Below are 17257 nucleotides of genomic sequence, written 5' to 3'. Positions count from 1 at the left end.
GAAGGGGGCCATATAATGAGCCTAAAAATCCCTAGCATATAGTTTTATTAGATTTAGGAGAAAAGATAATTAATGACTGATGTAAACAGTTGGGCTGGAGTTGCGGGTAAGTAAGGTGCCTGAGCTGGTCCAGTTTAGCTTATAAGGACTGTGTGGGTGGGTTAGCTGGTGATTTTTTTTTTTTGGAGCATGGACTGTCTGTATACAGGGGCCAGTGCATGCTTTGTTTTACACCCTCAATGGATTAGTTCACTATATGTTGGAAGAACTTGTAGGAGGCCCCAGGTCTTAAGTGACAAATCAGGGAGAGACTGCACACAGTCATTAATGTTTTGGTTATCTTATATATTGAATATAGAGTAGCAGTAATCAATAATAACAGGACTTGTATGCACAGATGTAAGGCAATAGAGCAGTTGGTGTTTACATAGCGCAACAAGGCTTAGGCCTGTATTACCAGAGGACAGCTTCTTCTGGAGGCATGGTGGTTGGTGGTGTACAGTGACCGCACTGGGATGATTCCCAGAATGTTTTCCAAAGGTAAGCCTTACCCCTGTTCTGACCCTACCTACCTGGAACCTTTCTCTGTGCTTTTCACTTACCTTAATAAGTGGGGCCTCTGTCCCTGACCTACAACTTGCTCCAGTCACAACTGAATGATGAAGATAACCTATGTTAAAAAAGGTCCAGCACCAAGATAGCCATTGAAGTTCACAAGAGCTTGCAGTGTCCAATCAGACAGCTGGTTCCTCTGAGACACCGACCGAGTGAGGGGACATTTCCTCTAACAGTCTTCACTCCACCTGTTAGAGAAAAAAAGGTAAGTAAGAGTTTAGGTGCCACATCCTAGAAACCTAGGCAAAAGATCAAAAAAATATCAAATATAGAAAAAACCTGTACATGGTACTTGGGTATCAACAGGGGAGGGCTGGCAGCCTTAGGCCTGGAGGGCAAGTCTACTCAAGTGGCCCGTTGAACCACTGAATCAGCTCTCCATCCATGCCCACCTGGTTTTATATTGGGTATTGATGTTATGAAGCAAGACATATATGACATGGCATGACCCCGATCTGTTGAAGAGCCAATGCAGCAACTCATTATGTGTCCAATCACAGCCGATCACGTGTAAATGTGGAGAGCCAGATTAGCAGCATCCTCGCAGGGGAGACCTGTACAGGTAATCAGAGCACAGCATTACAGTGCAGCCTCAGCATTGCCCAGCAGGTGACGCCAGTCTGTGTCTATCAGTGACACCAATCAGTGCTGCCTTTCAGTGCCCATCAGTGCCTGCTCATCAGTGCTGCCCATCATTGCATCAGTGCAAAACAGTACTGCTTATCATGTGGAAGAAATGGACTGGATGGCGGCACTCCAATCATGCTATGACTAAGCACCAGCTTGGGTGTGAAATGCGTTAGCTGCCAGTGTCATCATCTCCGCTATGGTATGATCATCCTTCATGTATTTTTGTATCTTTTTTTTTCTTCAATAAATGGTTCATTTTTTTGGAGTGCCACTATCCAGTCCATTTCTTCCATATGCTTCTGTTGAAACCAGGGCGTGCACCTGAATTTCCTTTCTGAGCCTGAACTTTGAACGGAGGCTTTTTGTCCTGGAGCAACACAATGTCTTGCTAGTACTGCTTATCAGTGCCGCCCATCAGTGCGGCATATTAATGCCTCCACATCAGTGCTACCTATCAGTGCCTATCAGTGCCCATCAGTGCGGCATATTAGTGCCTCCACATCAGTCCCGATAAGTGAGGCATATTAGTGCCTCCACATCAGTGCTACCTAGAAAAACATGTTATCCACTTCTGGACAGGAAGGTTTTGCCCCCTTAAGGACCAGGCCATTTTTTGCAATTCGGTACTGTGTTACTTTAACTGACGATTGCGCGGTCGTGCAATGCTGTACCCAAATACATTTTTTTGTGCTATAAACAAAAAAAGAGCAACAATTCTGCAAAAAAAAATAAAAATGTATATTTTTCACTTTCTGCTATATAACATTCCCAATTAAAAAAAAAATTAAAATCAAAATTTTTCATAATTTTAGGCCAATTTCTATTCTGCTACATATTTTTGGTAAAAAAAAATCCCAATTAGCGTATTTTGATTGATTTATGCAAAAGTTATCATGTCTACAAACTAGGGGAAATATTTATGTCATTTTTATTTGTTTTAATTTTTTTACTATTCATGGCGGCAATCAGCAATTTTTAGCGGGACTGTGACATTGCGGCGGACAGATCGGACTCCTAACTGACATTTTTGACACTTTTGGGGGGACCAGTGACATAACTACAGTAATCAGTGCTAAAAATATGCACTGTCACTGTAATAATGACACTGGCAGGGAAGGAGTTAACCCTGGGGCGATCAAAGGGTTTAGTGTGAGCCTAAGGGGTGTTTTCTAACTGTTAGAGGGGATGGTATTGTGAAATGAACACAGAGACCTGTGTTCCTAAAAAGGGGGATAATAGGAGCTCTGTATTGATTTCTGAGAGAACAACGGTCTGCCGTGTTACAACAGCAGACCGCCGTTCTCTCTCCAAGGGGAGTGATTGCAGGCGCCTGGTGGCAATTGTGGCTGCTGGCCCCCATGGATTGGCTACCCTGCTGGCGAGTGGGCACACGTCCCCAGGATCGCTCCTGTGGACCGCCGTACATGGTAACCTGCTGACCTGCCACTGTATAAATGTGGCGGCTGGTTGGCAAGTGGTTAAAAAAATTTTTTGGTTTTTTTTTTTTTTTTAAGCAAACATCACCAACAGAAAGCTTGAATTGTGTGTGGGGGAAAAAAAATGATAAAACTGTCATATAGGTACAGTGTAGCATGACCGCGCAATTTTCATTCCAAGAGGGACAGCGCTGAAAGCTGAAAATTGGCCTGAGCAAGAAGGGGGTGACAGTGTCCAGTAGGCAAGTGGTTAAACAAGGCTGGGGGAGAGGCATTCTGGAGAGACAGAGTAGGAAGAAAGAGTAAAGAGGGGAGAGTGTGGTCACAGCTCACTCACTTGTACAGTCCCAGCAGCAGCCTCACTGGCTCAGTCAGCAGATTCATGTTTAGGATGTGACTGTCGGATGCCTCATGTTTAGGATCTGAAGTTTCCAGCGTGCACAGGGAGAGAGGGGCGGGAGAAGACAGAGCAGATCTGTTCTCCCATTTGTGTAGAGGAGGGGGGAAGGGCTGTGCTCTGCAGGGATACAACACTCTCAGCCCTGTCACAGGACGATCGGCTCGTAGCTGCAGTGAGTGAGAGAGGCGTTCTGTCACTGCTCCTCCACTCTGTTAACCCCGCGCTGGAGCCGCCCGAGCAGTAGCACACCACCAGTACCGGACATGTGCAGCTCTGCGCTGCCAGCACAGCGGCCCATTTACAGTGAATCCAGGCGGCCCAGGGGGAAATTGCCACCTTTCCCCCCAGGCCAGTCCGCCCCTGGGTATCAAATACAGAAAGAACCCATAGGTGAAGTTTCACACCACATATATAACTGCCCCTGAGAGATATAATAAACCAATGTCTGACGTTAACCTCCATGCTGCTTTTAAAGTATTTAAATGATTTATCCATTATATTCATTTTAAATGTGTTTCAATGTTGGCTTCTGTATTATTTATTAAAACCATAATAAAAATATTGGAAAAGAAATACATTATAAAGCATGTATTTTTTTAACCCTAGGAAAAATAGTGAATTTCTTGATCGACTTTCACAGCCTGCAAATAGTTCTTCTTCCTACAACCGCTATGAGAGAACACCAAGTGCATGGGTAAGAGTTTAATTTTATTATAATCATTTACAAATGTATTCAAATGTGTTAAAATAATGTGTCTTAGGTTTTCAGAGGAAACAATCAAAATAAACACAAACTATGGGTTTTATTAGCTAACAGAGAGTAAAGTGAATTAATAAGTAGAAAATAATTAGATATAATTTCTCTGCCGTTTAAAGGTATACCTCAGTAGACATTGAAAATTATAATGGTATTAAACCCAAAAGTGAACATTTATTATATTGCAGCTTACCAATTCTTAAATGTGATGGCTGCACTCATTTTCTTTTTTTAGGCTTTCTTTTTTTATTTTTATCTGGTGATCCAGCCAGTAGGTCTATTGTTTTTCTACAGAACACGCTGTTTTGCAGATGTAGCAGCTACAGGGTTGAGAAAAAACATTTACCACTGAGAGGGGTGCTTAGGTTTGCTTCATATTGTTTAGTGTATTGAAATATATATTGGCAATGCTGCTGTCCAAAAGGGGGGAAACTGGAGTGTGCAAAATCTGGTGCAGGAAGTCAAGCTCAGAAGAAAGTCTGCCATAATAGGGGGGGGGGGGGAATAACTAAATTTGGGGTGTGCAAGATCTGGTGCAAATTTGCATATTAACCATTCAGCTTCCAGGTTTTATTGTCAAAGCTTAATTGAACAAGCTCCAATTAGACGCTGATTGGCTACATTGGCTACCATGCACAGCTGCACCAGAATTTTGAGTGCTCCAGTCATAGTAAATCTCCCCCAAGGTGTGTCACTGACTGCATCAAACAGAGAGAAAATGCCTAAAAAGGAAAACGAATGCAGCTACAAAACCTAATGATTGGTAAGCTGCAATATAATACATTTTTGGTAGTGGGTTTAATACTGCCTTAGACATTAAGATGCATACAACAAGCACATCCAATATCCTGAGTAGTATAGATCATCATCTCTTTTGTATATAATCTGGTGATCCTATATTGCACCTTTTGGTGATGTAAAATCATTGCTGCTTCTCGCACAAAGCAAGTTGGATGTAAAGAAAATTCCAGTGCTAAGATTGCCTGAGCTGCCCATCAGATTCAAATCTTGAAAGTACAGTTGTGCTCATAAGTTTGCATACCCTGGCAGAAGTTATGATTTATTGGCAATTTTTCAGGGAATATGAATGATAACACAAAAACTTTTCTTTCACTCATGGTTAGTGTTTGGCTTAAGCCATTTATTATCAATCAACTGTATTTACTCTTTTTAAATCATAATGACAGCAGAAACTACACAAATGACCCTGATCAAAAGTTTACATACCACAGTTCTTAATACGGTGTATTGCCCCCTTTAACATCAATGACATCTTTAAAACTTTTGTGGTATTTGTGGATGAGGCTCTTTATCTTCTCAGATGGTAAAGCTGCCAATTCTTCCTGGCAAAAAGCCTCCAGTTCCTGTAAATTCTTGGGCTGTCTTGCATGAACTGCACATTTGAGATCTCCCCGGAGTGGCTCAATGATATTGAGGTCCGGAGACTGAGATGGCCACTCCAGAACCTTCACTTTATTCTGCTGTAGCCAATGACAGGTCGACTTGGCCTTGTATTTAGGATCGTTGTCATGTTGGAAGGTCCAAGTACCTCCGATGCTCAGCTTCCAGGCTGATGAACTTTACTCCAGTATTTGTTGATAACATACTGCATTCATCTTGCCATCAATTCTGACCAAATTTCCTGTGCCTTTGTAGCTCACATATCCCCATGCATAAATAAACATTTAAAAACAGCACATGTCTGATTGTGTGTGTTTGTGTATATATATATATATATATATATATATATATATATATATACACACACACACACACGTTATTTAAAGGGTAACTCCACTTTAGTGGGGAAAAAAAAAAGCAAAACAAAATAATAATAATATTGCGTATACAATTGCAACAGAAGTGATATTGTATTTGAATATTATTAAACATTACCTTTACATTTCCATCTGCAGAGCTGTAATTTTATGTAAATGCAGTGCAATATGGCTGCCTGGAGGTGTTTTGTACACAGAATGTGTACAGAAAGCCCCCAGAAACAAAATTCCTGCTTGTGCGATTGGCTTACTGATTTTCCCAGAAGTTTACACGTAAGATTTCAGGCATCACCTGCAACAAAAATGTCATTTTTTGGGAGATATTCCCAGTAGGGATTCAAGTTTCCTCATTAGAGCCCTGCAGGTGCAGCAGCTGACTGATAAATATGAAACCACTCTCATTAGACTCACACACATGAACATAGACAAACACAGGGATTTCTTCAGAATAACAAAAGGTAGGAATCTGCAACAAAGGTTGTTAAAAATCTGTACAATGTACAGAGATCACCCACATGGGGATGTTTTTTTTTTTCAAAATTAAAGTAGAGTTACTCTTTAAATTTTTGTTTCACATACATTACAATTTACATATTTACATTCTCCATCTGATTCCTCATAACATAACTTCCCTTGTATGCAGTATATTAATTCTTTCAACATTACATGCTTGTAATAGTACATCTTTGCAGTGGTGAAAGGAGAATGAAATCTCAACGTGTTTCGCAGCTCTGCCTCCTCTGAAGAACAAAGTAGAATATATCCATAAATTAACAAAATATAGTACATCTGTCATTTTATAGTAAAGAATATACGGTATATCAAGAATCACAAATATACATTCAAACAAGATCAAACAGTCTATATTTATAGATCCATACTATACAGTATATGGATGGCTATGTTGCATTCACGCAAAGTTACTTCTCCATGCGTTTTGCAAGATAGCTTATCTAGATAGATAAGGTGCTAATAATTCTAATAATAATCAGACTTTATTACAAACATTCATTGTCAATAACATCTTCATCACATGCTGTTAGGTAAATTGGAAGGGATAAGTGAGGTGTAAAAGGTGAATGAAGAAAATATTTTGTGTTTCTGACAGATTTTGGGGGTGCTAGTTGACTTTAGTATATGTCACTATTTCCTCTATCACTTGCTGTAAAAAGGCCTATATGTATATATTGATTAGTAGTGGCAGGAAAGTTATAGGTTTAGATTTATAGGTTGCATGATTCAATGTAGCTCTATAGGTACTTAGAGCTGTGTACCAGCTGTCTATCAGCTACACTTTCTGATTTGTATCTCCTATATGAGGAGTTTTTTTATCCTTTACTATCCCACTTACCTCTGTAGTGAACCATAATGTTTTTTTTTTTCTCCTGCTTACTCTTACTAATGTGCCTGGCATATAAGCTAATTGTCTGACTTTAATAGTGCCCACTGATTTCTGCCATTTTACCCACTGATTCCTATACATTTGTTTTTTTAATTCAGCATTTCAACTAAATTTGTTCTTTTGAAATCCTAAAACTTTTTTTTAGTTTATGATTTTTCAGTTTTAATTTACTATTAAACTAAAGACATTTAGTCCCTAGAACCAGTGTTAATTTTGGCAGCAAATTTCAATTTAGTTTTAGTCTTAGTCTTAGGACTAAAATGGCATTTTAGTTTTAGTCCCATTTTAGTCTTCTGCAAGTGTTTTAGTTTTAGTCGTATTTAGTCGACTAAAACTCCAGTATATTTTAGTCGACTAAAACGCCCTACATTTTAGTCGACTAAAACTCATTTTAGTCATCTATAATCAAATGGGTGTAGTTCAATTGTAATTTGTAATGCATTATTTAAGCATTTCTCTACAATTTCCAAACTCATTATATACTACTGCTGGTCCTGGAGTGAAAAATCTAATATGTTATTATTTATGCTTTGAGCATGCACCAGTGTTAATTTTTGGCAGCAAATTTCGATTTAGTTTTAGTTATAGTCTTTTGACTAAAATGCCATTTTAGTTTTAGTCGTATTTTAGTCTTAAGACTAAAATGCCATTTTAGTTTTAGTCGTATTTTAGTCATCTGAATTGTGTTAGTCGACGAAAACGTTTAAGTCGGTTTTAGTCGACGAAATTAACACTGCCTAGAACCCACATTATCTCCCACCTCAACATCAGACAGTCAATCCTCATTCGTCAGTAGTTAAGCTTTTTACTAACAGTACAAGCTTCAGCAAATATGTTCCTTCTTCCTTCCTACTGCTCTTGCATGAGGTGTGTTTGTTTGTTCTGAGGAATCTTTCCAGCCGGGACATAGACAAAAACACATTTTTTTTTCATAAACATTTTATAAAATTAAAAAAAAAAATACAAAAAATAAACCCCAAATACATTACACAAACATGTAAGTGGAAGATGACGAACCAAATAGGACAACAAGTTAACAAATAATAGTCAATATATAACCTAGGTAGCCACGCATATCATACAAATAATGGATGCACACAAATATGATCATAAATAACTTTGTGATATGAAAAAAAGTGCACTAAATAAAACCATACAGATCAGTGCACAAAATCACTCCAAATAATATTGTGCAATTAAATACACATAAGCAAAAAAAACAGTCCACATCCAATGTGCCATGCTCCAAAAAAGCTTAGTGAAAAATAAATAGTGATATCAGGTGATCGGATGAAATAAATTCCGTGCTGAATAAAGAGACACCGAAAGATCAACCACCTCCATGCTTCCACACCCCTCAGCTAGGCAACTCACCCCACTTTATTGCCCACCATCTTCATGGATAGGGCTAATAGCGCAAAGTTACAAGCGTTGCAATCAGGGTAATCAGGGTACACAGGTGGAGCTGCCCACATTGTGTGTGGAAGTACTAGAGCCGACTGGGTGCTTCAGCCTAATTTGGCAACAAAATTAAGCTACAGTAGGTGGAAGATGGTGGCACTTTTAAGGAGTGGGGGGTTCTGTGCAAAAGTCAGAGCAGAAGAGGGCAAAAAGTGAGCTGTCTATGTGGGATGCAGAGAAGAAAGGCTGTCCTAAAGGAGGCATCTGAGGTGTGATTACCCTGATTGCAACGCTTGTAACTTTGCGCTATTAGCCCTATCCATAAGAAGGATCCTAAGAAGACCCCCCAATAAGAGTATGAAAAACTTATACAAACATTGCTTACATTGACCCATGTTACTAAAAGCAACTTTCAAACTTTTTATTGCATTCTGTGCCTTCCTGCCATGGTCATATTGCATCTCCTGTTTCTAGTACAGATGTCGATTTTGAGTTTCCTTATGGTTTTGATTATATTGGACCACTAAATGTGCTTGCAAAAAATCCATAAAAAGTGTAGGCTTTTCTTCACTTTGCTAAAAATACAATTGGTTATTTTTTTATCTTGGTACAGGATATGCAATTGTGTCCTATAAATTATACACATTTCATATTTATACAAAAAGGAAAATAAATCCCATTTTTATTCTGTGCTAGTTTTCTAAATGACCCCTAATCTTATTATGTAGTTGTCTGTTACTTCTGGAAAGGTTAGGGGCACTTGTTGTGTGCAGTAACTAACACTTGCATACTCCTAAACTTTGGCCCCTGCCATAATTTAATTGAAGGGGGCAGTGTAGGAGTTGCCTATAATTTGACTTGCGTCTCTATGCAGACTCCTGGGGAAAGCAGAATTACACAAGCAGGAAATTACATTTCTAAGAAGTGGAGTAAAAAGTAAACTATATATGGAATGGCTCCAGTAGCCATGATAACTAAATAAAATAAATATTTGATTTTTGACAGTTTTAAGAAATCCGCAGCAGATTAAATTAGAAAGGTCATTTTAATAACATTTAATTACAAAATGTCTTGTGCATCTATTTTTATCAAAACTTTTCCTTTTGCCTAAAGTACATTTTCATGTATTAAACATTTTCCAAGCCAAGGAACCTGTGTTGGTTTAATGCAATTGAACCAAGGTAAAGTGTCTGTGAAGCCAAAACATTTGTTACAAAATGGGATGTAAAGGTTAGAATCCTTATCATGTTTATATTGCTGTCTGTGCCCACCTCTCCAATTGTCCTGGTAACTCTACCCAGAAGTCAGGTAGAACTATAGGCAAAACTTTTTTTTCATTTTGGATAGAGTAAGGGAGGGTCATTACCCCTGCCAGTTTATTTTTTGCCATGTGTCCCATTGGGGAGATTTCCCTTCACTTCCGGTCCCATAGCTAAAACAGGAAGGGAGAGGAAATCCCTGCAAATTAAGGGAATCCCTTGAGAACCCCCAGGTCACCAAAACTGGTGTCCCCATGGAAAGATTTCCTATCCATTACTTTGCTGGGGACAATCCAAAATGTGGAATTGTCTTTTAATTTCCCTTTCAATGATAATGTTAACCTCCCTGGCGGTATGATTCTGTCAGGAATTACATACCAAAAGCGGTACAATTCTTTTCATGGAAATTTGGCGTTATGTATTATAGGCCTACAATTCTTAGTAATTACTGACTTAAACCTGACCAAAACAAGAGTCTACTAGACATCCCAGATGTGATAAATTTGAAACACAAACGCATAAATTATAATCAAATCAATAATATAATTTTATTATTTAATATATAATATATATAATAAAATTATATTATTGATTAGATTATAATTCATGCATTATATATTTTATATATATATATATATATATATATATATATATATATATATGTGTGTGTGTGTATATATATATATATATATATATATATATATATACACACATATATATATATATATATATATATGTGTGTGTGTGCATATATATATACATATATACACATATATATACCAGTGTATATATATATATATATATATATATATATATATATATATATATATATATATATATATATATGCATATATATATATATATATATATATATATATATATATATATATAATATAAAATGTGTTATGTGTTTGTGTTTTGTGCAACGTTTTTTTTTTTTTTTTTTTGAATTTCCCTCCCTAGTTCCGCTCCCATGCAGTATTGCTGCTGCAGGGAACGGAACTAGGAAGTGATCGTACCGACGGAGGACGGAGGAGCGGCGGGACTCTCGGCTGGTGGTCACAGCAATGAGAGATCATCGCTGGATCGCCAGGAGAAGGTAAGAGAACACCGCTGCGCTCTCTGCACATCCACCCCGAGCGTGACTCGGGGTTACCGCTCCTGATAGAAAAAATCAACCCCGAGTCACGCTCGGGATCACCGTCAGGGAGGATAAACAGGACAAATAGAGAAGGTGAATCTCCCTAATAGGGGCACAGACAGCGACAGTGTTCTAATCCATCTCCACTCCATAATTAAAAAAAAAAATTTTTTACTTTAGTTGTATTTTAAAATAAACAATACATTTTGATTTTAGATACATTTGGGGGTTGATTTACTAAAGGAAAATAGGATGTTTACTTTGCAAGGGAAGTTGCATTTTGTAAAATTATTTTTCTCAGAGCTTAGTGAATGTGATGAGATTTCACAAAGAACAGTTTGTGCTTGCACATGATTGGATGATGGAAGTCAGCGGCACTTTCATTTACTAAGCTCTTGGGCAAATTCCCTTGCAAAGTGCAACTTTCCTTGCAAAGTAAACAATCTATTTTCCATTAGTGAATTGAAAATTGCTGTATCAAGAGGATACAGCACTGTTGACCTAGGAACATTGAGTCCCTCTTGTTCTGGGGACTTTTCAACATATTGTCAGCGACAGGATCACTGAGCTACAACTATAAGGAACTTCATGTAGCTAATGCTCTCTCTGGCTGAAACGCTAAAGAATCTTGATCACTAGCAGAGAGAACTTACACAACATCTTACTGGTTTGGCCATTGGTGGAATGATGCCATAAAAATTGATGTTGATTTAGTAAAACTGAGAGTGCAAACTCTGGGGCAGCTGTACATAGAAACCAATCATCTTCCAGTTTTTTATTTGTCAAAGCTTAATTGAACAAGGTTAGAGGTTCATCGGCTGCAGTGCACAGCTGCAACAGATTTTGCACTCTGTAGTTTTACTAAATCAATCCTATAGTGTTTTTCTACATATTTTCTTTATTTTTTATGTTCATGAGTATATAAAATTATATTTTTTTTTTATTTCAGGATAAATATGAGCAATTTTGTTTACTGATGATCTATGAAAGGGGTACTGAAATAAAATTCATCAGTAATATTTTCTTCCAGTAGAGGTCTGAATTGCATATTTGAGATCCTTCAAATCACAGCCCTCCTCCCCTTATGTTGCAATAGCGTTCTTAATCAGTATCCTTAGTGCCCCCTGCATATCCCAATCCCTCCCTTTACATCCCAGTCCCCCACTTCACATTACAGTTTCATCCTTCACAGTAGTGTCCCCAGCCCTTCTTCACAGTAGTTATCTCAGCCCCCTTCACAATAATGTTCTGAACCCCCCTTCACAGCCATGTCCTCTGCACTCCTTCACACACTCATTTTCTCTACCTGACGTAACATCATCTCTCCCCAAAGCCATGCCTCCTGCCCCCCTTGACCCCCTCGTAAATTTTTCCTCTGTCCCCCTTCACATCAACCCCCCCCCCCCCACAATCATTTTCTCTGGCCCCCTTCACATAATTTCCCCCACAGCCATTTCTTCTGCCCCTTTCACATCACTCCTCCACAGCCATTTCCTCTGCTCCCTTTCACATCACCCCCTCCCCCCCACAGCCATTTTCTCTGCCCCCCTTCAGTCTACTACTTTACACAATTCTAGGATGGAAGGCAGGAGGCACAGCAGCACTGGACAGGGGGCAGGAGCTGCTGGAGTTACCTTTTCATATTAACAAGCTGGTGGTTGGCTGCTAGGACTGCCTTGCGTGCTAGCAACCAACCACCTGTCTGCGACCATCCATCCTCCCGCTCCCTGCTCTGCTGTGAGAATAACCACGTTGGAGGCTAGGGAAAGAAGCAGTTTCTAAATGGAAATCCCAGGGAAAATACCATCAAGAATTGAAAATAGCCCCCCAATCCCCCAAACATGAGTCCAGACTTCATGAAGGGGTAAAACTAACTGTTTATTGAACAGACACACACTCAATTTATACACACAAGAGCACACCCCCCCCCCCTCCATATCAAATTACTACATAAAGGTCAGGGGTTGAATGACCACACCATCCCATGCAGATGAAATTGTATACATAGTTACATAGTTACATAGTTAGTGAGGTTGAAAAAAGACACAAGTCCATCCAGTTCAACCCATGATGCGTGTGTGTGTTTGCTTTTAACCGTACATTGTGTACCCCTGTATGTTGTGGTCTTTAAGGTGTACATCTAATAGTTTTTTGAAACTATCTATGCTCCCCGCTGATACGACTGCTTGTGGAAGAGAATTCCACATCCTTACCGCTCTTACAGTGAAGAACCCCTAACGCACTTTAAGGTTAAACCGCCTTTCCTCAAGTTTTAGTGAGTGGCCACGTGTCTTATTGTATTCCCTTTCTCTGAATAGTTTGTTCCTTATGCTAGGGTCGCCAGTACAGTATTTGTACATTGATATCATATCCCCCCTCAATCGTCTCTTCTCCAGAGAGAATAGGTTCAGTGCTTGTAGTCTTTCCTCATAGCCGATGTCCTCCATTCCCCTAATTATTTTTGTTGCCCTCCTCTGGACTTTCTCCAGTTCCAGCACATCCTTCCTGTGGACCGGTGCCCAGAACTGGACAGCATACTCCAGATGTGGCCGGACCAGAGTCTTGTAGAGCGGGAGAATAATCTCTTTATTTCTGGAGTGAATCCCCTTTTTTATACATCCCAGTATTCTGTTGGCTTTGCTTGCGGCGGCTTGGCATTGCATGCCACTGCCAAGCCTGTTGTCTACCAGTACCCCCAAGTCCTTTTCCATCCTAGACTCACCCAGAGGTTCACCCCCTAGTGAATAGCTTGCTTTCTGGTTTCTGGCACCCAAGTGCATTACTTTACATTTTTCTACATTAAACCTCATCTGCCAAGTGGTTGCCCACCCCGTTATTTTGTTCAGGTCTGCTTGCAAGATTTCCACATCCTGCATAGAAGATATTGGCATGCCTAATTTAGTATCATCTGCAAATACTGAGATTGTACTAGATATCCCCTCCTCTAGATCATTTATGAATAAATTAAACAGGATTGGTCCCAGGACAGAACCCTGGGGGACCCCACTTTCCACACCCGCCCAATCCGAGTACTCCCCATTAATCACCACCCTCTGTACTCTCCCCTGGAGCCAGGTCTCTATCCAGGTACTCACCTTATGGTCCATACCTACCTTCCTTAGTTTGTACAGTAAGCGTTTGTGAGGAACGGTGTCAAAGGCCTTTGCAAAGTCCAGATACACCACATCCACAGGCTTACCTTTATCTAGGTGGCAGCTCACTTCATCGTAGAAGGTTAACAGATTGGTTTGGCACGAACGATTTTTCATGAATCCATGCTGATTTCTACTTATAATACCATTTTCATTACTAAAGTCTTGTATGTGGTCCCTTATCATCCCCTCCAAAATTTTGCAGACTACAGATGTTAGGCTGACCGGCCTATAGTTACCCGGGATATATCTCGGCCCCTTTTTAAATATTGGTACCACGTTGGCTTTTTTCCAGTCAGCTGGCACCATACCCGTCTGTAAACTATCCTTAAAGATCAAGAATAATGGTCTGGCAATCACCTGGCTGAGCTCATTAAGAACCCTCGGGTGCAAGCCATCCGGTCCCGGGGATTTATTTATGTTAAGTTTCTCTAGTTTAGCTCTAAGTCTATCCTCTGTTAGCCATGGCGGCACTTCCTGAGGTGTATTATTTAGTTCGGCCTTACAAGCGGGTTTCGTGTAGCCCCCCGATTCCTTTGTGAAGACTGAAGAAAAGAAATTATTTAACACTTCCGCCTTTTCTCTGTCCTCTGTGGCCATTTTTCCTTTATCATCTTTTATGGGGCCAATGTGCTCTGGCCTGGCTTTCTTACTGTTTATATACTTAAAGAACTTCTTGGGGATACAAGAACTGAACTAATTATCTAGCCCTCTGAACAGAAGCAATGGGAGTTCATTAACATTTCTAAGAAATAACGACCACAAACAATATTCTTAACAGATGACAATGACTCAATCTACCTGAGCCTATTAACTGAAAGACAGCCATCCTCGAGCTCATGAACTACAATACACATTATCAAACAGAGGGGTAAATCAGCATATTCAATGATGTCTGGAAGACAGAGGGTTGAGCTGAGGACATTAGTATCTGTCACAAGAAGTACACATCTAAGCATGGCAATTTGGGACCGAATCTTCACACCTCTGGAGAGACATTGTTGACAACTATTCCTCTCCCTTACAGTCAAAACTTCCATTTTGTCACACACATGATCTTATTTATACACACAAGAGTAAATTAGTCAGCCCCCCCCTTCATGAAGTAGAAAATTGCAGCCTAGATCGCCAGTCTAAAAAAAACTCAAAGCTAGTGCTGCGCGCAGAGCCCAGCTAGCATTTCGCATACAGAATTTGAAGAAGTTCTCCTCTCCCCTCCCTCCCTACAATCGCCTGGCCATTCAGGACGCGCAGCGCGACTCGCACATGCGTAGTGTGCACCCGACTGTGAAACCCCAAGCTGTCACAGCCGAGTGCCGACACTAATGCTGCCAGCACCGCCGAGAGGAGAGGGAGAGGAGTGAGGCTTCGGGTGGCGTCATCGCTGGATCGTGGGACAGGTGAGTGTGTGTTTTTAAAAGTCAGCAGCTACACTTTTTGTAGCTGTTGACTTTTATTAAACACAGAAATGGCTGGAACTTTGCATTAACATGTGTAAAGAATTTACAAAAGAACAAAATATTTTGATGTTAGGTAATTTAGATGAGCCTTTAAAGCTAATAGTTAATCAGAACTATACAAAAAAAAATGAGGTCTTTAAAACTGTAGTCTTTATTATGATAATTTACATGAATTTATCAATTTAATTTATCTTTTTTATATAATATATATATATATATATATATATATATATATATATATATATATATATATATATATATATATATATATATATATATATATATATATATATATATATATATATATATATATATATATATTTATTTATTTATATATAAAACAAGTAAATAAAAAAAAAGACTGTTACTTCCCATGTCTACACAGGGGTTGATTTATTAAAACTGGAGAGTGCAAAATCTGGTGCAGCTCTGCATAGAACCCAATCAGCTTCTAACTTCAGCTTATTCAGTTAAACTTTGACTGGAAGCTGATTGGTTTTATGAAAATAAAATTGAATTTCAGAGTTCTGAAATTATTTTTATCAACCAAAATTTACCAAGATCTTGGTAATGGGAATCTATCATCCATAATACATTATTAAATAATATGGATAATAATAATTACATAAACATTTATAATAAATTATTTCTGTTCTGTTTCTATCAATAAAAATATTATTTAATTGACTATTAAGTAGATCTAACTGCAGCAGCTACATCAGGGACTGACTGACACTTAATATTCAAAGCAATTGTAAAATGTAAAGTCTCAACGAGTTCTCTATTTCATAGGAGAGGAGCTCATCTGGTGAAGAACACGACTGGAACAATTATACCGTAATTACATTACTTTTATTTTAGCATCTCCATTAATATTGTATACAAATATATATATATTGATTGCTTCTGTGTTTTGAATACCTTCTCTTACATTCCATATGTCACTGCACAGGACCAGGATGAAGAAAGGATGTTACAGCTAGCACTGAAAGAATCCATGAAAACGGTGTGTATGACCTTACTAATTACATTATGTCGTTTTGGAGTTTACATTTTTGACAGGAACTCCTCTTACTTCAACAAAAAACGAAGGAGTCTTTTTATAGAAATCTATGTAATAGCTTTACAATTAGTAAGGTGGTGGAATTTCTGCGCTAATATGAATTGATTAATTAGATTTGGTGATATCACAATCACTATTTATAGCGCAGCACGTTCTTGATTTTAATAGCTTTACAATTGTTAAAAGGGATATACAAGTAGGCAAAATGTGTGCAGTAGACGACTCATATAGAAAATAAAACAAGGCAATATAAAATGGTAGCATGGAGTAACTGTCTTTTGCTACATGTTGTAGTACAATTTACATCCTTTCAGGGCAATTTCAAGAACAAAAAAATGCTCTGACCACTGCTTGATACATCAAAGGAGGAAGTAGGAAACACATTGTCATTTATTTACTTAATTGTATGTTTTTTTTTTACCCTCTCTGGCCAGAACTGGATAAAAACTTCTGTAAATTGAAAGTGGGGAGCAGTGTTGGGGGTAACGAGTTACAATGTAACGCGTTACGTTAACTACATTACTTTTTTTGGTAACGTAGTAACGTAACGCGTTACATTCGCAACATCTGTAACTAAATTACTTTACTCGGCTTGAGTAACGCGCTTTCCTGCGTTGCCCAAGCCATTGAGGGAGGACGAGGAGATGCGGGGAGGAGGAGGCGGGAGGACAAGGAGACGCGGCCTAAAGAGGAGGCGGGAGGAAGAGGAGACGCGGCCTAAAGAGGAGGCGGGAGGAAGAAAAGACGCGGGGAGGAGGAGGGG

At 39.0% G+C, this 17257-nt stretch overlaps 1 protein-coding gene across 1 annotated transcript in view; it reads left to right on the top strand.

The window, feature by feature from the left end:
• Positions 1 to 17257, top strand: part of EPSTI1 (epithelial stromal interaction 1) — a gene marked incomplete at its 3' end in the record, with an annotated part of 197043 nt that overhangs the window by 89534 nt on the left and 90252 nt on the right. The window contains exons 7-9 of the mRNA XM_082248135.1: positions 3688 to 3775; positions 16224 to 16268; positions 16384 to 16437. Coding sequence (XP_082104261.1) covers positions 3688 to 3775; positions 16224 to 16268; positions 16384 to 16437 — 187 coding nt within the window. The remainder of the gene's footprint in view (positions 1 to 3687; positions 3776 to 16223; positions 16269 to 16383; positions 16438 to 17257) is intronic.

Source organism: Pelophylax lessonae (assembly GCF_965119305.1).
Source record: "Pelophylax lessonae genome assembly, chromosome: 2".
Lineage (NCBI taxonomy): Eukaryota > Metazoa > Chordata > Amphibia > Anura > Ranidae > Pelophylax > Pelophylax lessonae.
The sequence above is the reverse complement of the archived record's forward strand: the minus strand, read 5'-3'. Positions and strand labels throughout refer to the sequence as shown.